Source organism: Schistocerca nitens, chromosome 5 (assembly GCF_023898315.1).
Source record: "Schistocerca nitens isolate TAMUIC-IGC-003100 chromosome 5, iqSchNite1.1, whole genome shotgun sequence".
In the NCBI taxonomy this organism is placed as follows: Eukaryota; Metazoa; Arthropoda; class Insecta; order Orthoptera; family Acrididae; genus Schistocerca; species Schistocerca nitens.
Genome location: NC_064618.1, coordinates 242840905 through 242865956, shown reverse-complemented (window position 1 = coordinate 242865956; position 25052 = coordinate 242840905). Strand labels below are relative to the sequence as shown.

Here is a 25052-nt window from a genome sequence, read left to right as displayed (position 1 = left end):
AGAATTTGGCAAGAAGCAAGGTTCCACAGTGGTGGTGGTGGTAAGGTCCTATGGGACCAAACTGCTGACGCCATCGACCCCAGGTTTACACACTACTTAAACTAACTTACGCTAAGGACAACACACACCCCTGCACGAGGGAGGAGTCGAACCTCCGACGTTGTAATTATATCAAGCGAAAAAATATATTTTTTGAATTTTGTTATCTGCCTGTGTGTGTGTCCGTCGGTTAAAATCCTTTTCCTCAGGAACAGGTAGCCGTATGAAGTTTAAATTTATGTCACATACTAATGTCTACTCTTCGTTGGCGATGTAGAACATTTAAGCTTCTATGTCAAAAATCGTCGAAGTCCGAGGTGGATGTACTACCTATATATGTTATTACGTTTGTACGAACCCACGGTACGCGAGTCCTGCTCGCACTTATCCGGAATTCTTTTATAGTGAATCTGAAACCCCCAACCACCCGTAACTCCTGTGTGACGGTGCTTTGAAAATACCACGACCCAAAGAACAGAACGGAAGTATTACTATAAAGATTTCGGGCTGGCAAATTTTTTGTCATGAAATGCCATCACTACTGTTTTTGGGTAAATTTTCATGCTGCAGTCAGATATCTGTAAAGCAATTGTGGGAAATTACTCTCAGCCATCAGCGTCCGTTGTTGACCGCGGCTACGAACGCAGGTCAGACTCGCATAAAGAGAGCAACAGTGTTAGCCATTCAGTAGAAACGCTGTTGAGTGCTACTTCGCCAGCAGCAGTGGTCGTTGACAAGATCCAGAACAAACCAACCACAACTGCATTCGTTGCCCACAGAATTCAGTTCCTTGCTCCACGCCGACCGGAGTGACCAAGCGGTTCTAGGCGCTACAGTCTGGAACCGCGCGACCGCTACGGTCGCAGGTTCGAATCCTGCCCCTGGCATGGATGTGTGTGATGTCCTTAGGTTAGTTAGGTTTAAGTAGTTCTAAGTTCTAGGGGACTGATGACCACAGAAGTAAGTCCCATAGTGCTCAGAATCATTTGAACCCTTGCTCCACCTGAAAGCTTCACCACACGAGCCGACGAGCCGTCGCGTTAACAGGCAGAATCACGAAAGCTAGCTGTCCAGTACCAGTACCATAAATTGGACCTGTCTATTTTAGACGAAGATGTGAAGCGAAAATACCACTGAAATGACGTTATGCCATAATTCAGAAGAGCATCACTCGCCACAGCCAGCACCACCGTCAGAACGAGCGAACAGAGAGTGGTTTAGACTCATGTTCAGAAGTTGAGATAGTCCACAGACCAACTGGACATCCAGACTACAGTCTTCCATGCCTGAAGTGAACACCAGAATGTTTCCTTATACACAAGCCATGGCATATTTCTTTGCCTATTCCTTTTCAGTCTAAATGCAGTGTTTAATGCAGACCTAAACTGTTAAACCCGCATCGTCCTTTTCCACCGTCAGTCCAATGGCTACGCCCCTGCGGATACTTCAACTGTGACTTGTAACCACAATACTATCAGCTTTGGAAAGACCTTGTAACCAACTCGAAAGCTGGTTTGGACAGCATAGTAATTTACTTGGCGTGGTCCTGTTGGAGGTGCTAAGTCTTGTCTCCTTTCTATCTTTGAAAGGAGGTCCCTGATAGGGGGCCTACAGTTTAACATGGACTTCAAATCGCGATGCAGTTTGGCAGTTTTGACACACGGTCCTTTCGGGAGAACTCGGTAATAGGGAGACTTAAGAAATCACGCCACTGATAAAAGACCATCTGGAGGAAAGACGTGGTACTACCGGGTGGTTATATTAATTAAAGCGCTGCTCATTACGGAGGTACAGTGTGGTCTGTAACTATCGAATGCCACGGAAAACCGGTGGATGTGCTGATGAGTTAGTGCAGAACTGATGAGTTAATGCAGAACCGATCTATGCTGGAAAAAATTAGTTCCAGTTTTGGCCACTATGTACTAATCCGGCGCTGTATAGTATCTTGTCTAGGTCTGCGGTGTTCATATCAAGGAAACTGTGCAAGCGGCAGTTAATAATAAAATCAACGTTATGTCATTATCATTTGTTTGACCTCTGCTGCCTACGTTCCGTTCCTAATCCATTACAGATAGAAACATTTCTGTGTGTTTTTCTTGCATTCACAGTGTTAGATTTGTACCTGGTGGTCAAAACTGGAACCTTTTTTTTTCAGCTTGAATCTGTTTCGCATTAACGCTTTAGAATATTTATCAAGTTTCGCTGCCATATGATAATTACAGCCCACACTGGACGTATGTGAGTAACTGCATTTTAATCAGGACCACCCGATGTATAACACTACAGGTTAGTGTATGTGCCTTGTTGAACACTGAAGAGGTTGTAAAGTGTAATTTCAACTGGAAGAAAACCAAGCATGTTTAACACAACCTTAATAGGAGCTGTTACATGGCCAGAGTAATTTACCATATTTAATGTTCAATGTGTTTGGGTATTTCCGGCTCCACGTGTGTTCTGTGTATGTTTTGGAGATTAGTAATGACGGAAAGTATTACAGAAACCGCAGGAATTTGAAATCTATTCCTAGAGCCATTTATTGTTCGCTGTTGTAACTCAGAGAGTTTTGACAGCGCACATACGGAAAATCCCGACACGCGACGAGTTCTTCACTACCTGGTATCATCTCTCATCTTAATGACTACAGCATTCTCCCATTATCGGGGTGTGGATTATCCGGTTTGCGGTTTGCATAGTTTGCGCGATTTTTGAAAAAAAAAAAAAGGTACAACGAAGCCTGTTGTCTTCCGTTCGATTTAGAACGAATATTTTCGTTTAGAACGCACTGTTATGCATGTGACTCACGTTATATCACTTACACCGAGGCACAGAAATCAGCTGATATGTTATTAAAGTATGCAGGTTTTTTTTTCTTTTTTTTTAGTGTACCAATTTTCTGGCTCTACTGAAAATGAGGACCGTCGTCAGGAAAAATGTTAATGAAGAATAGAAACAGAAAAATTTGGGAGATTGTTTTCCGAAAACGAATTGAAAGCAAATGAGGTAAAGCACAGTTTTTCTAGTGTGGCTCGGCTCTGAGCACTATGGGACTTAACAGCTGAGGTCATCAGTCCCCTAGAACTTAGAACTACTTAACACTAACTAAACTAAGGACATCACACACATCCATGCCCCAGGCAGGATTCGAACCTGCGACCGTAGCGATCGCGCGGTTCCAGACTGAAGCGCCTAGAACCGCTCGGCCACTCCGGCCGGCTTTTCTAATGTAATTTTGTAAATAAATTGTTGGTTTCCGGCGAGTAACGTACAAGTAATGCAGTGAATTTCGGAAAGTGACATGTAGCATGGTTTGTAAATACAGCAAGTAGCCTGTGGTATTTTGTATTATTCGTGTTTTTTGGTTATCTGTGCCGTCTCGTTAACGCGAGGTAACCAGAACCGGCTGCATTTTCTATTTGACGTACAAAAGGCCACGGAAGCATAAAATAAGGGTATTATTGGACAGCGTAATGTAGAAGATATGGCTGAAGGAATAAAATACTGTATATTAAAGAGAATAAGATGCCGCTAGGTACAGCTTCGAAACGATTGAAGGTGCCAAGAAACGTTCTGCGTCCTAGGCTGATCACGGGGATTTGGGACAGAAGGTAAACTGGTAAAGGCACAAATATCAGAAATGACAGTTGAAGATCAGGATTCCTTCTTTCACTGTTAGAGTCGAAACACTTTCCTGCGACAGTAAAGGAGCTGTCATATCAGTTCTTTACCAACATCATTCATTCGGCAGAGCAACGAACAACAGTGGATATCACTGACGTATCACATCAAGCGAGAAGAGGCTTGAAAACTATTTTGCAAACTGTGGTGGCTTATTTTATTCAAACTAATCAGGTAAACTTTGAGTGCAATATGTTGGACGATGTAAAATAGGTGTGAACATAATGGCGAAATATAGCGATTCATGTGATAACTACAAAAGAGTTGAAATTTAATGAACTAGGTACTGTATCGAGCTCACCCTCACAAAGGAACAAGCTGGTTTTGCACTTGTTTTACTGCTAAACAAAACTTCAGAATATAATAATTATTTTCGTTAGTTACTGCCAAGTAACATAGTTCGATGAAGCGTGGACCATACGTAGAAAACACTGCTGCAACATACTACAGAAAGTAACTGAAAGAAATAAGCAATGAGACCAACAAAACTGACACTTTTATTTAAAGATAAGAATTAAAGCAAGTGGCCACCATTAATAATTTCCCTTGGACATTACAAGAGGCAAGACAAGATTTTTAATTGGATGTATGAACATCTCGGACGCCAGTGCTTGCTCTCCAAAGAGCTCCCACGCTGGGATCACAAGGTTAGTAAGGAGTTCTTGTGCTAGGGCGTTCTATTTCTCCACTAGCGCTAGTGACAGCTGCTGTATGATCGTTGGTACATGTAGACGTGCTGCAATACGTCTGCCCAACTAATCTCACACTTACTCGGTGGGATTTAAGTCGGCGGAACTGGCAGGTCACTCCACTCGTCGGATATCCTCTCGTGCAAAGAGCTCCTCCACTTGGTGCGGTTCGGTGCGGTCGCGCAATGATGTCCCTAAAATAAAATCAAGGTCGAACGCATACCCGAAAAACGCATACAGGGTGGTCCATTGATAGTGACCGGGCCAAATATCTCACGAAATAAGGATCAAACGAAAAAACTACAAAGAGCGAAACTCGTCTAGTTTGAAGGGGGAAACCAGATGGCGCTATGGTTGGCCCGCTAGATGGCGCTGCCATAGGTCAAACGGATATCAACTGCGTTTTTTAAAATATGAGCTCCCATTTTTTTATTACATATTAGTGTAGTACGTAAAGAAACATGAATGTTTTAGTTGGACTACTTTTTTCGCTTTGTGTTAGATGGCATTGTAATAGTCACAAGCGTATACGTACGTGGTATCACATAACATTCCGCCAGTTTGCTTCGTGATACATTACCCTGTTGAAATGGACCGTTTACCAGTTGTGGAAAAGGTCGATATCGTGTTGATGTATGGCTATTGTGATCGAAATGCCCAATGGGCGTGCGTTAAGTAAGCTGCTCGGTATCCTGGACGACATCATCCAAGTGTCCGGACCGTTCGCTGGATAGTTACGTTATTTAAGGAAACAGGAAGTGTTCAGCCACATGAGAAACGTCAACCACGACCTGCAACAAATGATGATGCATATCAGTGGTAGACAAATTACGCGAGAATCTGGAATCTCAAAAACACCAAGAATTGCATGGCGACGACTCTGAACGTGTACAGTTCTTCCACTGGACACAAGAGAAATTACGGGACGATGACAGCATTTTTGCACGCGTTCTTTTTAGCGACGAAGCGTCATTCACCAACAGCGGTAACGTAAACCGGCATAACATGCACTATCGGGCAACGGAAAATCCACGATGGCTGCGACAAGTGGAACATCAGCGACCTTGGCGCGTTAATGTATGGTGCGGTATTATGGGAGGAAGGATAATTGGCCCCCATTTTATCGATGGCAATCTAAATAGTGCAATGTATGCTGATTTCCTACGTAATGTTCTAGCGATGTTACTACAAGATGTTTCATTTCATGACAGAATGGCGATGTACTTCCAGCATGATGGATGTCCGGCACATAGCTCGCGTGCAGTTGAACCGGTATTGAATAGCACATTTCATGATAGGTGGATTGGTCGTCGAAGCAGCATACCATGGCCCGCACGTTCACCGGATCTGACGTTCAAATGGCTCTGAGCACTATGGGACTCAACTGCTGAGGTCATTAGTCCCCTAGAACTTAGAACTAGTTAAACCTAACTAACCTAAGGACATCACAAACATCCATGCCCGAGGCAGGATTCGAACCTGCGACCGTAGCGGTCTTGCGGTTCCAGACTGCAGCGCCTTTAACCGCACGGCCACTTCGGCCGGCGGATCTGACGTCCCCGGATTTCTTTCTGTGGGGAAAGTTGAAGGTTATTTGCTATCGTGATCCCCCGACAACGCCTGAGAACATGCGTCAGCGCATTGTCAACGCATGTGCGAAAATTACGGAAGGCGAACTACTCGCTGTTGAGAGGAATGTCGTCACACGTATTGCCAAATGCATTGAGGTTGACGGACGTCATTTTGAGCCTTTATTGCATTAATGTGATATTTACAGGTAATCACGCTGTAACAGCATGCGTTCTCAGAAATGATAAGTTCACAAAGGTACATGTATCACATTGGAAGAACCGAAATAGAATGTTGAAACGTACCTACGTTCTGTATTTTAATTTAAAAAACCTACCTGTTACCAACTGTTCGTTTAAAATTGTGAGCCATATGTTTGTGACTATTACAGAGCCATCTTTCACAAAGCGAAAAAAGTGGTCCAATTAAAACATTCATATTTCTTTACGTACTACACGAATATGTAATAAAAAATGGGGGTCCCTATTTAAAAAAAAACGCAGTTGATATCCGTTTGACCTATGGCAGCGCCATCTAGTGGGCCAACGATAGCGCCATCTGGTTTCCCCCTTCAAGCTAGACAAATTTCGTTCTTTGTAGTTTTTTCGTTTGACGCTTATTTCGTGAGATATTTGGCCCTGTCACTATCAATGGACCACCCTGTATAGGGTAGGAGTACAATGTGATCATAAGTTGACCACTGAGTCTACTGTGTTCAAGGATTTGGAGGTCACTGTGTCCATGCAACTTTATTTCTCCCAACACTATAACACCTGGCCCGCCAAAACTATCATACTCCACTACGTTCCTGGGTGCTTAAGTGTTCCAACCCTCGCCATATGAGCACTGTCGAATATGATCGTTTCGGCGGTCCAGGTATTACGGTGTGGGGAAGCTTAATCTGCATGGGCGTACAGTCGTCCGCATCTTTGAACACGATACGCTCGCCGGCCGGTGTGGCCGAGCGATTCTAGGCGCTTCAGTCTGGAACCGCGCAACCGCTACGGTCCCAGGTTCGAATCCTGCCTCGGGCATGGATGTATGTGATGTTTAACTAGTTCTAAGTTCTAGGGGACTAATGACCTCAGAAGTTGAGTCCCATAGTGCTCAGAGCCATTTGCACCAGTTCTAAGTTCTAGTGGACTAATGACGTCAGATGTTAAGCCCCATTGTGCTCAGAGCCATTTTTGAACTAACTCTCATCAGTCAACGTTATTGGGAAACTGCACTCCTTCCCCTTGTGAGTATTTTAAGGGGTGCATATGGCCGTGACGTGAGTTACATGGATGACAATGCGCGACCGCATCGAACAGGGCACGTGGAGGGTCTTTTGGAGCGACAGGATATTCGGGGAGTGGACTAGCCTGCTCGTTCCCCCCAATTTAATCACAAAAAAATGGTTCAAATGGCTCTGATCACTATGGGACTTAACATCTGAGGTCATCAGCCCCCTAGAACTTAGAACTACTTAAACCTAACTAACCTAACGACACCACACACATCCACGCCCGAGGCAAGATTCGAACCTGCGACCGTAGCGGGCGCGCGGTTCCAGACTGAAGCGCCTAGAACCGCTCGGCCGCAACGGCCGGCATTTAATCACATCGAGCACGTGTGGGATGCGTTGGGGCACTGTAGCACATCCACGTGCACCAATAAACATCCAGCCGTGCTTGGGGGAGAATGGACTGCCCTAGCACAACTTACCAACCTTGTAGACAGCATGGGAGCACATTGTAGAGCAAGCATTTGCGCCCGTGGTGATCACACCCCCTTTTAAGACCCTTCTTCTGCCTCTTTTAATGTCCAAGGGGCAATCATTAATGATGGGGTTTTTATTTTAATTATTGTCATTTTTGTTCTCCTCACTCCGTATTTTTTTCAGTTACTTTCTGTAGTATGTTGTAGCAATGTTTCCCATCTACGGTCCAAGTTTCATAGAGCTATGTCACTTGGCAGCGACACATAATGTGAAAGATACTTTCGTCCTTAAATTTTTCGCACCGGTGTGGCACGCAGAAGAGCTTCTGCTAAGCGTGGAAGGCAGGATAGGGGTACGGCACAAGAGAAGTTGCGGGGTGGGCTGTAAGTCGTGCCTGGATGGACAGCTCAGTCGGTAACGTCACTTCCATCGGAAGGCAGTGTCTAGGGCTGGTTCGGCAGACATGCGTAATCTACCAGGAAGTTTCAAAAACAGCGCACATTCCGCTGCAGAGTTAAACGTTGATCCTGGACTTCATTCTTCAGTTTTCTATGGCACTGCATGGTAATGAAACGTGGACTGTGGGAAAACCGGAACAGAAGATAATCGAAGCATTTGATATGTGGTGCTACAGACGAATGTTGAAAATTAGGTGGACTGATTTGGTGGTAAGGTCTTATGGGACCAAACTGCTGAGGTCATCGGTCCCGAAGCTTACACACAACTTACGGTAAGGACCACCCACACACACACACACACACACACACACACACACACACACACACACACACACAGACACGAGGGAGGACTCGAACCTCCTCCGGCGGGGGGAATAGGTGGACTGATAAGGTAAGGAATGAGGAGGTTCTGTGCAGAATCGGAGAGGAAAGGAATATATGGAAAACATTGACAAGGAGGAGGTTCAAATGGCTCTGAGCACTATGGGACTTAACATCTCAGGTCATCAGTCCCCTAGAACTTAGAACTACTTAAACCTAACCAACCTAAGAAGATCACAGACATCCATACCCGAGGCAGGATTCGAACCTGCGACCGTAGCGGTCGCGCGGTTCCAGACTGAAGCGCCTAGAACCGCTCGGCCACACCGGCCGGCCAAGGAGAAGGGACAGGATGGTAGAACATCTATTAAGACATCAGAGAATGACTCCCATGGTAGTAGAGGGGCTACAGGGCAAAAACTGTAGAGGATGACAGAGATTGGAATACATCCAGCAAATGATTGGACATAGGTTGCAAGGGCTACTCTGAGATGAAGAGCTTGGCACAGGAGAGGATTCCGTGGCGGGCCGCATCAAACCAGTCAGAAGACTGGTGACTCAAAAGAAGAAAACGACATACCGGCTGCCCGTGATGGTACATATCAAACACATAAGTATGACTTGTGTAATGGAGTGGAGTTCCGTCATGATTCTGTTGTCGTGTAGGGTCGAACTTTCAAGGAGCATGTACGGTAGATAAAAAACAGATCTTTGTTGCTTTCAGGTGCATTGCACGAGTGTCAAATGTATCCTCTATCCAAACGCTCGGCGAGAGTTACAGGTCTGAGCGCTGGATCTACTAGCTGGTGCAATTATAAAGCCTTGGCTTTTGTTAACTTCGCAGACATTGTACGACAGAGCAAGTCTATCTGTCTCTGGACTTTCCATGGTGAGACCAGCACCTATGAAGCTGGGGAATTGCTGCTGTACGTTGCAAATAAAGCTGTCTCGCAAAGCAGTTTGTTCTTTTCCAGTGATTCATGGAACGCGGTCTGACGGCTGATCGTGAGCTAATATATTCGAAAATGGTGGCACGTTTCCAAGCGCCGCTACAGTTATCTCTTCGACATTGTGATTCTTCGCGAGTCTTCGTGGGACAGATAAACTGGTCTTTAGAATGTCGGTTGGAAAATTTCAGGAGGAGGCCAGCAAAGTGTTATTTTTTACAAGCAGGTGCAGTCGTGCACAGTGAAACGATGCCGACGGCTCCACAGTGAACTCTGCGAGTTCTGTTCTTTTTGACATCATTTTCAGTATTTTGTAGAAAGTGTTGTTTACAAATGGTAGTCTCACCCATTAATAGTTGCAATGAACACATTCATCGTCATTGCTATACACTACACTTACAAGTTTCCCTCAGTCGCGTAACCCGACCGGTTAGCTGTATCCCGTAAACTTCGCCAAGTGAAATGTGTGCTCAGTTAAGGTGGAGGAAATTTCCACTAACCCTACAATTAGAACTCGTGCTAATGAGGAAACGTTCTGGTTCGAGCAGGGTCTATAACGGCAATGGGAGCTCAGTAAAAGTTACGTAAATGGCATCTATAAACATTTTGTGACTGACTGTCTTACAAGTTAAGCATTGTATTTTTCATGCAAACAGCAGTTAATTGCACATCACACAAAAGATTCTTTTGAATACGCATTTTTCGCATTAGTTCCACAAGAAACTGTTCAAGTTTTTACTTCTTAATGAGAGCGGTGTGTGGTTGCGCTGTTTTATTAGTACCATCTTATAAAGTAGTTGGAAACGGAAGGCTGAATTTTGAGGCCTCGTGGTTATAAATGTCATTGGAGACAGTGCTCTAGCCCCAGGGCACTTCGAAATACAACGATGGATGATTCAGAGACCAAACAGTTGACACTTGGAGAACGCGGAAAACTGTAGCCTTTGCTACACAGAGCATAAGCTTTGAATCCGCTGAGGCAAATATGGTACCAAATTTGACAAATCTATCAGGTTGTTGTTGCAGTTGGAACCATCTATAATCAAACCCTTCTGTCCTTGGATTCATGCAGAAGTTAGATATTAATTACACTCAAAAAGGTCAAGTAGTTCCTCTGCAGCACCATAACACACTGATGTATCTGCGAGTAGGTCTTGACAGAACTTGCGAGCACAACCATGCACACATGCACGCACACATGCACGTACACAAACAAACAAACAACAATTTGTATGAGGAACAGTCAGATTTGCAAACTGGTTAGACACACCACAGCCATCTTTGTTTCAGCTGTGTTTTTCTACCACTGGGTACCCTTCCTCAATCTGGTGCAGGTTACTTCATGAAAAATAAAATCTTGGAGAAGCTGCAAGGTAAGAAGAGCCGCTGGAGAAATCAGAAGAGCTAACTACCTGAGACGGCCCGAGGGAGGGCCTTTGAAGAAGTTGATACCAAGCTAAGCAATACACTTGAAACATTGTGATAGTATTATTATCTGAATCATCCTAAGCCTAATCTAGGAAAGACTCAATTGCTTTCCATTTTGGAAACAGAGACGCTGCAGAAAACTTAATATTAAGTAATCAAAATATCCACGGGTGTGCTGCCGGTCTATAGTGTCCAACGGGCACAATATTTCGGCGATCATACATGTCGCCATCATCAGGTGAACTGACGGACTGAGGTCCTGTGAACGTGCCGGCACGGAGATCCGTACGCTATGGCTGCTCAGAGGGAACTGGGTTCGGTCGCGGCGGCGGCCGATTTAAATACCCTCCGCCCGCGGCGCGCTCCCTCCGCCGTCCGCGCCCCGCGCCGCGGTTGCGCGGTGGAACAGATTGCGACGGCGTCTGAGATGACGTCGGTGTGATGGCTCTGTCCGCCGTGGTCGTCACAACTATACGTTTGCTCGATTTACTCTTGATTAAGCCGATCGCTGGTTCCCAAGCCTTGCTAAGATTATAGCCACAATCACGGTTTATGAGGTCGTCATTGGTGCGAATTTCGATGGCCTCTCTAACAACGCTGTCCCAGTATCTCGACGCCTGTACCAGAATCCTCGTGCGGTCATACTCCATGGCGTGATTTTCCGACAAACAATGTTCAGCGACCGCCGACTTGCTCGGATACATCAGTCGAGTGTGCCTCTGGTGATCACGGCATCGATCCTCGACGGTACGCATCGTCTGACCAATATACGACTTGCCACATTGACACAGAATCTGGTACACGCCGGCTTTCCTCAGACCGAGGTCATCTTTGGCGCTCCCCACCAGTGCACGAGTTTTATTTGGAGGACAAAACACAGTTCCGACCCGGTGTTTCTTCAGAATGCGGGCGATTTTCCCCGAGAGTGCGCCTGTGTATGGAATAAATGCAGTGCCTACCTCCTCCCTCGTGACTTCATCCATCTCAACAGCTTGTGCTGCAGTGGTTGGGCGGAGAGCACGTTCAATCTGCCACTCTGAGTACCCATTTTTTCGAAATACAGTTCTCAGATGTTCCAATTCCTGGGGTAGACTCTCTGCGTCAGAGAGATTCCATACACAGGCGCACTCTCGCGGAAAATCGCCCGCATTCTGAAGAAACACCGGGTCGGAACTGTGTTTTGTCCTCCAAATAAAACTCGTGCACTGTTGGGGAGCGCCAAAGATTACCTCGGTCTGAGGAAGGCCGGCGTGTACCAGATTCTGTGTCAATGTGGCAAGTCGTATATTGGTCAGACGATGCGTACCGTCGAGGATCGATGCCGTGAACACCAGAGGCACACTCGACTGATGTATCCGAGCAAGTCGGCTGTCGCTGAACATTGTTTGTCGGAAAATCACGCTATGGAGTATGAACGCACGAGGATTCTGGTACAGACGTCGAGATACTGGGACAGCGTTGTTAGAGAGGCCATCGAAATTCGCACCAATGACGACCTCATAAACCGTGACTGTGGCTATAATCTTAGCAAGGCTTGGGAACCAGCGATCGTGTTAATCAAGAATAAATCGAGCAAACGTATAGTTGTGACGACCACGGCGGACAGAGCCATCACACCGACGTCATCTCAGACGCCGTCGCAATCTGTTCCACCGCGCGACCGTGGCGCGGGGCGCGGACGGCGGAGGGAGCGCGCCGCGGGCGGAGGGTATTTAAATCGGCCGCCGCCGCGACCGAACCCAGCCGACCAGGATATCGACGCGCTCCTGGCAGTTGGGGGGCGGGTTTTCATTGCGGGTGACTTCAACTCGAAGCACGCGGAGTGGAACTCCCGCCTCACAAATGCCAGTGGCCGCCGTCTCCTCAGAGCTGCTCAGAGAAACGGCGCCTTAGTGCTGGGGCCATTCGAACATACTATCTTCCCAGCTCGCCTGGGTCTGTTGTCCGATGTGCTGGACATAGCACTTCTCAAAGGTATAGGGCACCACATATCTGCATCGACGCGCTGTGCACTGTCATCAGATCACGTCCCAGTGATCTATGACGTGGACATCGTCGGCGCGGCCCTTCCGCCACGTCGCCCGAACTTCAGGCGCCTAAATCGAGAGCGCTATCAGGAGGAGGTCCTCCCTCTCCTGACAGACGCCCCAGACCCTTCCACGGTCGGCACGGACACTGCCCTGCGGTATCTCACCGAAAAACTAGTCCAGGCCGCTGAAGCAGCTTCACCGCCTCCGCCACAACATCCACCGGTTAACTCCCGTCGCCTCCCGCCCGAAATCAGGGAGACGATCAGGGAGAAAAACCGGCTCTTCCGAGAGGGGCAAATTACACGCCAACGTCACACGAAGGCCCGGCTAAACCACATGCGCCGGGAGATCAAGGCTGCAGTCGAGGCCTACCGAAACAGGGAATGGGCGGCCCTGGTGGAAACTCTTGACCCTGCTGACGGCAACGCCTGGCGCGTCGCAAAATCATTTTTGAGACGCCGTAGGCGCATCCCACCAATTCAGGTAGGCCAAGAGGTCTTCAGCCACCCCGATGAAAAGGCGAACGTGTTGGCCGACCACTTCGCGGCGTCTTTCACACCCATGGAAGACGTCGTGGACGCAGATCACGTTCGCCTGGTAGAAACACAGCTCCCCACCTTCCTGGCGGCCAGAGAAGACGGTGACGACATTGAACAGATATCAGTAGAAGAAGTAGCCTTGCAGCTACGGACAATCAGCCCGAAAAAGGCGGGAGGGGATGACGGTATCATCGGCATCCTCCTGCGCGAACTCCCAGCAGAGGCATACCAGACGCTCGCTGACATTTTCAACACCATCCTGCGCACGGGAATCTACCCTTCCGAGTGGAAACACGCGGAAGTGGTAGCAATCCCAAAGACAGGCAAGGACCCCCGTCTGGCGGCCTCCTACCGCCCGATCAGCCTCCTGCCCACACTCTCGAAAGTATTCGAGCGCCTCTACGCCAAACGCCTCCTCAGACACGTGGAGGCCGAACATCTGCTTCCCGATGAACAGTTCGGTTTTCGCAGGGGCCACTCCACAGCACACCAACTCATGCGTGTCGTGGAGGAAGCCATGAGAGCCCTGGAGACCCGGGAATACCTTGGGGCGGTGTTCCTGGACGTCTCTAGGGCATTTGACTCCGTGTGGCACGACGGCCTCGTGTACAAACTATTCGTGCACGGGGTCCCGACGTCGCACGGAGTGCTACTGAAGTCCTACCTCGAAGGCCGGACCTTTCATGTGCGTCTTGAGGCGGGAGTGTCTACTCAACGACCGATCCAGGCTGGAGTGCCGCAGGGGTCCGTACTCGGCCCCCTGCTGTACTCCCTCTACACTGCAGATGCTCCACGGGTAGCGCGGGTGTCGCTCGCATTATATGCCGACGACACTGCGCTGCTCGTCTGGAGCGTGAACTTGCAGGAAATGAGACGGTGTCTCCAGCTAGGGTGTGAGGCTTTAGGAAGCTGGTCCACGAAATGGCGGCTGAAATTTAACGCCGCCAAAAGCCAGGCAGTAATATTCACCAAAAGAGTGCTGCCACCTGACTTAGAGCCGGTAACGATCACGGGAGGCCCCATCCCGTGGTGTAAAACGGCCAAATATCTCGGGGTAACCCTAGACCAGCGGTTAACATGGCGTCCCCACATACAGGAGGTAAAGGGTAGAGCTGCAGGGCGTCTTCGTGTCCTGTACCCCCTACTCAACCCGACCTCGACGCTTCCCCCTCGCCACGGCATCACCCTATACCTGGTACTGGTTCGCCCGGTGCTGGAGTATGCTGCCGTGGTGTGGGGAAATGCGGCCGAAACCCACATTGTTGAACTACAGAGGGTGCAGAACCGAGCACTTCGGCTCGCCCTCCGTCTACCCTGGCGATATCCAACTGCCCAGCTACACCAACAAACTGGTATACCTCTGCTGAGAGATCGCTTCCGACAAACAGCGAGACAGTTTTATGTAGAGGCCAATAGGTCTCAAAATAGGCTAATCCAGGCACTTGGCCACCAAATACACCACAGGCCGACCACACGTTGGCCCGACCTGTTACGAGCATAAAAACTCGCAACAGCCAATGGATGCTACGCATCCGATAGGCCAGCCCGAATTAAGCCAGTTCCCTCCCGTACCATGTAAGTAAATATTAGCAGGAATAGCACCCGATGCTCACCCTGCCCCTTCACGAGCAAAGGATTGCTCGCAAGTAAAGTGAGTGAGTGAGTGAGTGAGTGACCGAACCCAGTTCCCTCTGAGCATCCATAGCGTACGGATCTCCGTGCCGGCACGTTCACAGGACCTCAGTCCGTCAGTTCACCTGATGATGGCGACATGTATGATCGCCGAAATATTGTGCCCGTTGGACACTATAGACCGGCAGCACACCCGTGGATATTTTGATTATCAAATACGCCGGGAGAAACTCAAGAATCACTTAATATTAAGTGGTGAGTATTGGAAATTCAGCACTGTGACATCTCAGAATATATGCGAATTATTCTGTTTCGCACCCTACTTTCCAGAACAGACTGTACGGCTTTGAAAGGAAAATTCTGCAGCAGGTACATAATCTTGAAAAAGTTGACAACTTGTACGTGGGGAGCAAAACCCCTGGTTCTCAATCAACTGCATTTGGGACTGTTTGGGTGTGGGAGAAATAGTTTAGGGAGCATCGATTTACACCAGGCATGTGGACGTTGCCTTAAGAGTCCGTTCACTTAGTTAAGGTCTGCATCAGACCAACCTATCTCCGAAGGTCTACCTGTTGTCCGGCATTAGCCCCGCCCACAAGACGTCGAGTGTTGGGAGACAGAACAGATTGAAAACCGTAAACATTTCATGTACAATAATACAGTTGCGTCATGTCCACGGTAAGTTTTTTCAGTGAACGTTACCATTCGACGTCAAGTGTTAGAAATGTTTTCCTGTGGCAAGAAAATGTTCCTAAGAGTGCTTCACTTTAGGGGAAGAAACGAACTGCGGCTACCATCTACCCTACATTACGTGGAGATCCTTAATAGAACAAGGACAGGAGTTTCAAGACGCAGAACAATTTTGGTCACCTGGGGGGAATGAGGTGAATGTTACGTGCACCTGCGGAGCAATCCGGACACCTAATAATATGCCATAACTTGGACGAATCCTGTGCTATCGAAGACGTTTAAAATGCCACCATAAAGGGCATAACAGCTGCGAAATACTGGACCGGGAAAGAGAAAAGAAATGATGGGGAAACTTATTGTAAGGCTCTCAAGTGCTCAACAGCTCCCTGAGACGACAAGACGAAAGGGGGTGGGGAAGAAGAAAGAAGACACCTCACCTCTGCCCATGAATAACATCGGTCGAGCAACTACCATTCGCCATACCGAAAGCTGGATATTAGGGAAGGCTCTGATCACAATGCGATAAGGAGAGGTAGGATATAAGGTGAACACATAACACGGGACTTCAGTACAGGTGACGTAAATTATATCAATACCCTCTGTCCTAGGTTTCACGCGGTTGTGACGACGTACACTAGATGACGCCAGTGAGAGCAAAGCCTTGTATTTTAGTGCTAAATATAGAAAAGCCTAACTGGGCCGAAACAGGAAATAACAGTTGATACAAATCATCTAGACCGAGCTTTTCGTGAGATGATAAAAAATATCAGTGACTACGTCTGTGACAAAATATAACCTCTCTGTAAACAGAAGTGTCTTGTTCACACTAGTGTTAACGCAATAGTTGACTCAGGGACTTCGTCTCAAGAACAAGAACAAAGTTTTTTTCACGATCCTGACACTGTTCGGTGAATCACATTTACCTTAAATGCAGACATTTTGGATTAGAACTGACAATGGCCGTTCAGTTGAAAATACAAATTACTGTAACGGATCAAATTTATTGTTCTTCACACTAAGCGTTTTGGAGCATTATCCCCCGGTCATCAGGTGGATTTATTGCAATTAATAAGGCATACATGGTTTACATGTGTGATCTGTTCGTATAACTCAACTCGCAGCGCGCTAGCTTACAAGAAAACATAGAGATTTTGTATCTAAGAGATTTCGTGGGCAACAAGACGCTCTGTCGGCCAGCACTGATAGGTGTTTGCATTACTGCTCACCTATACAACCTAAAGTTCCACATAACTTTAGAACGTGTACAGTTTCTGTGCTACAGATTGCTCACAAAACGTAGTAGATGCAAATTATCAATGCCTTATTAACTGAAATAAATCTATCTGATGATGGAGATATAATCCTCTGAAACGTATAGCGGGAAGAACAATAAATGTGACTGACTGCAATGATTTACATTTCAAGTTTATCACAGTTGATTTGACGGTACAGCAATCTCCATAATCAGCATGTGGCCAGCTCCTGTTATATAAATTACTAACCAATCAAGGGACCTGTACTCCATTTTCACAGGCGAGTAGTTTTCCATCTGCGCATAAAGGATTCCCACTTATCAGCCCATTTAAAACGACGATATTACGATTGCACCGTGAGTGCCTTAAACTTCGTACATAAAAGAAAAGCCACTGAGATTGCCGAGCTACAGGTTCGTCACATACCGTTGTGCATGTGGTGTTTTGGACTCTACGAGCAGGTGAGTGAGTTGCGTAACTGCTGCAAAACATCCTCCTGGGAATGAGGCGACGCCAGACATTCTCGGCAGCACTTAAATCTAAAAATAAATGCAAACTGATGGAAACATCGATGAACTCTGGTAAAGCGAAGCATGTGAACATAACAATGACGGGTGCGGTGAGAAATGATAGAGTATCGAAATATACGCGTGCCGGTAATGAGAGAACATTCAGCCTAGTGGTTGACATCTCTTCGTGTATATTATAGGAACAAGGTAATGCAAAGCCTAAATGATGAACGTGTAAAAGAAAGAGTAGGGAATCTTCAATATTAAACAGTGCAGTCTTGATAAACGCTTCTTGTGGGTGCCATCTTCGCAGCAACTGTGTGTAAACTGCAGTAGCTCAGAAGGAAACCGCCTTTTGCATGATGCACATTAAGTTTTTTTTTTTTTTTTTTAATTTAACTTGTGCACTCAGAGGCATTTCGCCTTAGTTACAAGGAATTTTCAGTGTCACATAGCGTCTAATTCATTATTTGTTGGCCAAACAGCTTCCCCTCGTAATTGCAAACTTTCAACCAGTTTCTCACAAGAGAGAAAGCTGTTGGGTTTACAGATAATGATTTAGACGCTGATCTGACTCTTACTGAAGGCGTCCTGTAGCTAATGCGAAACGCGTCTAAGTCACAATAAAATACCTTAACGCGCAGCATGCATAAGGAGTTTTTTTTTTTTTTGAACTACTGTAATTTAAAAGTTGAAATATTTACGACAACCAAAACGGTATACAGTCTCCACCATCCGTTCGAGCATGCGCTTACACACACACACACACACACACACACACACACACACACACACACACACACACACACACACAAACGTTTATATATCTCGGTTGTTGTTGTTGTGGTCTTCAGTCCTGAGACTGGTTTGATGCAGCTCTCCATGCTACTCTATCCTGTGCAAGCTTCTTCATCTCCCAGTACCTACTGCAACCTACACCCTTCTGAATCTGTTTAGTGTATTCATCTCTTTGTCTCCCTCTACGATTTTTACCCTCCACGCTGCCCTCCATTACTAAATTGGTGATCAATTGATGCCTCAGAACATGTCCTACCAACCGATCCCTTCTTCTAGTCAAGTTGTGCCACAAATTTCTCTTCTCCCCAATTCTATTCAATACCTCCTCATTAGTTATGTGATCTACCCGTCTAGTCTTCAGCATCCTTCTGTAGCACCACATTTCGAAAGCTTCTATTCTCTTCTATCTCAGTTATACCATGCCTAACCCCGTATGTTTACATTACAATAGGGTGTCACGGGTCCTGACAGTGCGTTAATGGAAAATTCCTTTAAGAAGCGTGAGCAACAGCAACAGTAGTCAAGTATTATCGAGGCGTAGTAATAATGGTCAAATATATGCAGTAGCGTCGGGTGATACATTTGTCCCTGTTTGCCCGTACGTAGACGCAGTAAAGTTTATTTCCGTACTTAGAAATATACTCACCACCCCTTTGGGCGTTGATTGTCGCCGCGACGAGTAGAAGCGCGATTGTAATCAACGCCCACCTCGCGATTCCCGAACGGGAGAAGGAACGTCGCACTGCCATGTTGCCAACAATGGAACACTCACATCACGCACGTCCGCACTCTCCGACGGTTGCCGGCCGACTGAAGCGCCGCTGCCCGTGCAGACTCCGGGCCCAGCTGGCGCCAGCGCTCTCCGCTGACGTCACAGTTTTGAAGACCGCGCACGCGTATAGAAAGCTGTCCCGTTCGCAGCCGCCTCTACCTGCCTTGTTGTTGGGGTACTGAAGGTGTTTAGCTTCTCAGAAAACAGGTTTCGCTCTCACCGCCGGCGACATGGCGACCGATCACGGTGACCTTTGGGATCCCGGTACAGGGTTCATCGTTATTTCCATACGTTGCCTCTTCAAGGTCCAAAGGATGCTATTCAACATGGTTCTTCGCCTAGCGTAGTCCGACCAACACTTCACGAAGACGTTACAATGTTGTCTTTCATTCTGGAAGAAAACCATACCTTCTGAATACAATATCTGTTCAAAGATACCGACCAACACTTCACGAAGACGATATAATGTTTTCTTTCATTCTGGAAGAAAACCATACCTTCTGAATACAGTATCTGCTCAAAGATTAAAATTGCTACACCACGAAGATGTGCTACAGACGTGAAATTTAACCGACAGGAAGAAGATGCTGTGACATGCAAATGATTTGCTTTTCAGAGCATTCACACAAGGTTGGCGTCGGTGGCGACACCTACAACGTGCAGACACGAGGAAAGTTTCCAACCGATTCCTCATACACAAACAGCAGTTGACCGGTGTTGCCTGGTGAAACGTTGTTGTGATGCCTCGTGTAAGGAGGAGAAATGCTTACCATCACGTTTCCGACTTTGATAAAAGTCGGATTGTAGTCTATTGCGATTGCGGTTTATCGTATCACGACATTGCTGCTCGCGTTGGTCGAGATCCAATGACTGTTAGCAGAATATGGAATCGGTTGGTGCAGGAGGGTAATACGGAACGCCGTGCTGGATCCCAGCGGCCTCGTATCACTAGCAGTCGAGATGACAGGCATCTTATTTGCATGGCTGTAACGGATCGTGCAGCCACGTCTCGATCCAGCAGATGGGGACGTCTGCAATACAACAACCATCTGCACGAACAGTTCGACGACGTTTGCGGCAGCATGGACTATCAGCTCGGAGACCATGGTTGCGGTTACCCTTGACGCTGCATCACAGACGGGAGCGCCTGCGATGGTGTACTCAACGACGAACCTGGGTGCACGAATGGAGAAACTACATTTTTTCGGGTTAATCCAAGTTCTGTTTACAGCACCATGATGGTCGCATCCGTGTTTGGCGACATCGTCGTGAACGCACATTCGAAGAGTGTATTCGTCATCGTCATACTGTCGTATCACCCGGCATGATCGTATGGGTTGCCATTGGTTACACGTTTCGGTCATCTCTTGTTCGCATTGACGGCATTTTGAACAATGGACTTTACATTCCAGATGTTTTACGACCCGTGGCTCTACCCTTCATTCGATCCTTGCGAAACCCTTCATTTCGGCAGGATAATGCACGTCTCCATGTTGCAGGTCCTGTACAGGCCTTTCTGGATACAGAAAATGTTCGACTGCTGCCCTGGCCAGCACATTCTCCAGATCTCTCACCAACTGAAAACGTCTGGTCAATGGTGGCCGAGCAACTGGGTCGTCACAATACGGCAGTCACTACTCTTGATGAACAGTGGTATCGTGTTGAAGCTGCATGGGCAGCTGTACCTGTACACGCCATCCAAGCTCTGTTTGACTCAATGCCCAGGCGTATCAAGGCCGTTCTTACGAGCAGAGGTGGTTGTTCTGGGCACTGATTTCTCAGGATCTCTGCACCCAAATTGCGTTAAAATGTAATCACATGTCAGCTCTAGTATAATATATTTGTCCAATGAATACCCGTTTATCATCTGCATTTATTCTTGGTGTAGCAATTTTAATGGCCAGTAGTGTATTAGTGGGCACTAATATGGATGTGTTCACCCTTCGTCTTTATGACGGCTTGAAATTTGCTGGGTACGCTTTCAAAGAAGTGTCTGAATGTCTCTAGTGGAATGGCAGCCCGTTCTTCCTCAAGAGTAGAAGCCGGAGAAGCCAGTGATCTTGACGCTGGGGTCAGGAGCGAGGTCGATGATAAACTCATTCCAGAAGTTTTCCATTGGGTTCAGCTCGGGATTCGTGGCAGGACAGTCCATTTCAGGAATGTTACTGTCCACAAACCATTGCCTCACTGATGCTGCTTTATGACAGTGTGCATTGTCATGACAATACAGTCATTATCTCCGAACTGTTCCTCTACTCTACACGATACCCAGTGCTGCAAATTGTGATAATCTCCATCCACATTTAGCTTTTCCCTAAGGGCAATAAGTGGACCACACCACAATCACGAAAAGCACCTCCACACCGTAACACCACCTTCTCCGTTCTTCACTCGTATCACTCACTGCACATAATGCCAGATAACGTTCTTCAGAAATTCGCCAAACGCAAATGCTTTAATCGGACTGGCAAAGGGTATAGCGTGGTTCATCACTCCAAATCACTCACTTCCAATTATCCACAATCCAGTGGCGTCCCTCAAGTGCCGCTCGGCCATGACTCCAGAAATGTGTCGCTTATGAGGAGCTGCTCGACCACCGTATTTAACTTCCAGCGCACAGTCTTTGTGCTGACTGGACTGCTGGCAGCACTTCGGAACTCACGAGTGAGCCCTTACGCTGATTTCATGCGATTTTCTACAACCAACCTCTACAATGCTCGTCAGTTCCTGCGTCTCAATTCATAAGATCTTGATTTTCATGTGTTCTGTAAGATTGTTTATATTGTGTTTATTTATGTATTTGTTCACTTGTGCTGAAAAGCGCGTTTCCACTTCACAGTCACATCACCAACAGGAAGAATGAAGAAGAAAGGGCTGGTATGCATCAACAGACATTCAACCCTTAAACCGTGGACACATCCCATACAAGTCAGCTAATGGAAGTTCAGATACTTTCGATCAGGTAGCGTGAAGCGGCTGAGGCATGTTATCTAGCGCTCCATGTGGTGACAGTCTGTACTATTAGACAGTATATTTTATATACTCATTTAGTAGTTTTTTGATAGCGAAAGAGTTGGTATATGATTTTGTAAACTAGAGAATTACGATACTGGTTTTGGGAATTACGTCTCCCGTGTGCTCATAGTATAAAACACTTCCAAATCTGTACAAAAGTTGAAAATTAGTTTACATATTTTTTCATATGTTCTGTAAGTTTGTTTATATTATTTATTTTTATGTATTTGTTCACTTGTGCTGAAAGACTCCTTTCATCTAAGTGCTCCTTGCCATACATCTCATGTCATACGATAGTCCCAGAATTTCTTGACAACTGAGAGTTTTGTCAAAGCCTTTCAGTATCGTCTGTAACATTTCCAACACTTCAGAAGCACAATTTTTGTTCTGATTGAAGACTTCGTTGCTGGATGTTAGGTATGTGGAATCTTTTTTGTATAAGTACTTTAAAACAGGGACACAGCTTCTGACAATTGAATAGGCAAGTAGTTGTTGCTGCTGTTGTTGTAGTCTTCAGTTCGAAGACTTGTTTGATGCAGTTCACGAAACTAGTCTATTCAGTTCGGGTCTCCATTTCTTCATAACAACGGCAACCTACACCCATTTGAACCTGCTTGCTGTATTGAACGCTTGGTCTCCCTACAATTTTTGCACCCCTTATCCCCCTACCCCATTTCCATTGCCAAACTGGCGATTCCTTGATACTTCAACTGATCCCTTGTTTTGTACGGGTGATGCCTCAAATTTCTGGTCTCCCCAATCCACTTAGCCAACAGGCCTTACTCCAGTAACTGGCTTTGCAGATTTCTTTTAAATTTAGTTCACGTATATACGGAGGTGAAAAAAGTCAAGAGGTAACTCGTTTTTCTAGACATAGTGCAGCCACTCGAAGTGGGATGGAATCAACAAGTCGTTGGAAGAAATATTGAGCCATGCTGCCTCTAGTCGTCCATAATTGTGAAAGTGTTGCCGGTGCAGGATTTTGTGCACAAACTGGCCTCTCGATTATATCCCGTAAATGTTCGATGGGATTCGTGTCGGGCAGTCTGCGTGGCCAAACTATTCACTCGAAATGTCCAGAACGTACCACAAACCAATCGCGAACAATTGTGGGCAAGTGACATGGCGCACTGCTGTTTGGGAACTTAAAGTCCATGAGTAGCTCCGAATCGTCTACGCATAGCCGAACAGATCAGAGGATCCAGTCCATTCCACGTGACCGAAGCACACACCATTATGGACCCACCACCAGCTTGCGCAGTGGCTTGTTGAAAACGTGGTTCCATGGCTCATGACTTCGTAGCGTCTGCGCCACATTGGAACCCCACCACCAGCTCTTACCAACTGAAATCGGGATTCACACGACCAGGCCGCGGTTTTCCAGAGCTCTAGGATCCAAATGGTATGGTCACGAGCCCAGGAGAGCCGCTGCAGGCGATTTCGTGCTGCTAGCAAAGGCACTCGCTTCGGTCGTCTGCTGCCATTGATTTCAGTGGTTATTCCACGCAGAGTTGCTTGCCTGTTAGCACTGACAATTCTACCCAAAAGCCACTGCTCTCGGCCGTTAAGTGAAGGCTGTCGGCTACTGCATTGCCCGTGGTTCAAAAATGGTTCAAATGGCTCTGAGCACTATGGGACTCAACTGCTGTGGTCATAAGTCCCCTAGAACTTAGAACTACTTAAACCTAACTAACCTAAGGACGGCGCACAACACCCAGCCATCACGAGGCAGAGAAAATCCCTGACCCCGCCGGGAATCGAACCCGGGAACCCGGGCGTGGGAAGCGAGAACGCTACCGCACGACCACGAGATGCGGGCATTGCCCGTGGTGAGGGGTAATTTTTTGAAGTTTGGTATTCTCGGCCCACCCTTGATACTGTGGATCTCGGAATACTGAATTCTCTAACGACTTCCGAAGCGTATGTCCCATGGGACTAGCTCCAACTGTCCGCAGCTCGTGGTCGTGCGGTAGCGTTCTCGCTTTCCGCGCACGGGTTCGATTCCCGGCGGGGTCAGGGATTTTCTCTGCCTCGTGATGACTGGGTGTTGTGTGATGTCCTTAGGTTAGTTAGTTTTAAGTAGTTTTAAGTTCTAGGGGACTGATGACCATAGCTGTTAAGTCCCATAGTGCTCAGAGCCCACTAGCTCCAACTACCATTCCGCGTTCAAGGTCTGCTAAGTCCCGTCGTGCAGCCATAATCACGTCGTGACCAATTCCACATGAATCACCTGAATGCAAATAACAGCTCGGCCAGTGCACTGCCCTTTTATACCTTATGTACTCTATGATACTGAATTTTGCTTTGCAAATGTTCATGGATAGTCATGTTGCGAAGTTGGATCTGTTTGGTAAGCAGACAGTGTACTGTTTTAAGAAGAAAATGTTTAGCTGAATAGTGCCTTAGCTTCATACACCGAAGAGCAGCTAACAACGTTGCATATTCGACTGGCAGGGCGACATATATACTAATGTATATGATCTGTGAATAGGAATTTCACATTTCACACAGAGTTTATTTGAAATTAAAACGTATCTTAACCACATGCTGCATACAATTTACGTTATAGTAAACATTTTTTAGAGCGCTTCTCTCTGAAAATTGTGGATTACACATGTCTCAGACATATTTCGGTATTTTTCTACGGGGTGTTCGAAAAGTCTCTCTGCAGAGCCGTGTGATTGTTAGACGCGCGTGCCGTATGATTGTTCGCCTGCCTGGGTTACTTCCCTTCAAGTGGACTCTCCCAACATTCCACTGTTTCGTTGGTGAGTGTTGTTACGTGTTGACGTGAAGGTTTAAGTTTAGTTCCTTTGTTCGTTTGTTTCGTTTTTGTCACTGTTAAAGTGCTAACCATTGAAGAACGTGTGTTTTAGTCGAACAAGTGTTCAAAGCTGGCGGTAAATACACAATTTCAGTTCGTCAAACATTTAATTCAGTTTTCCCGGGGACAACACTCCCACATCGCGATACTGTGCTAGATTTG

At 46.7% G+C, this 25052-nt stretch overlaps 1 protein-coding gene across 1 annotated transcript in view; it reads right to left on the bottom strand.

Moving 5' to 3' along the window:
- LOC126259775 (serine protease snake-like) overlaps positions 1–19079 on the bottom strand; it is a 254997-nt gene extending 235918 nt beyond the window's left edge. The window contains exon 1 of the mRNA XM_049956779.1: positions 18926–19079. Coding sequence (XP_049812736.1) covers positions 18926–19028 — 103 coding nt within the window. The 5' untranslated portion in view covers positions 19029–19079. The remainder of the gene's footprint in view (positions 1–18925) is intronic.
- Positions 19080–25052: the final 5973 nt, after the last annotated feature.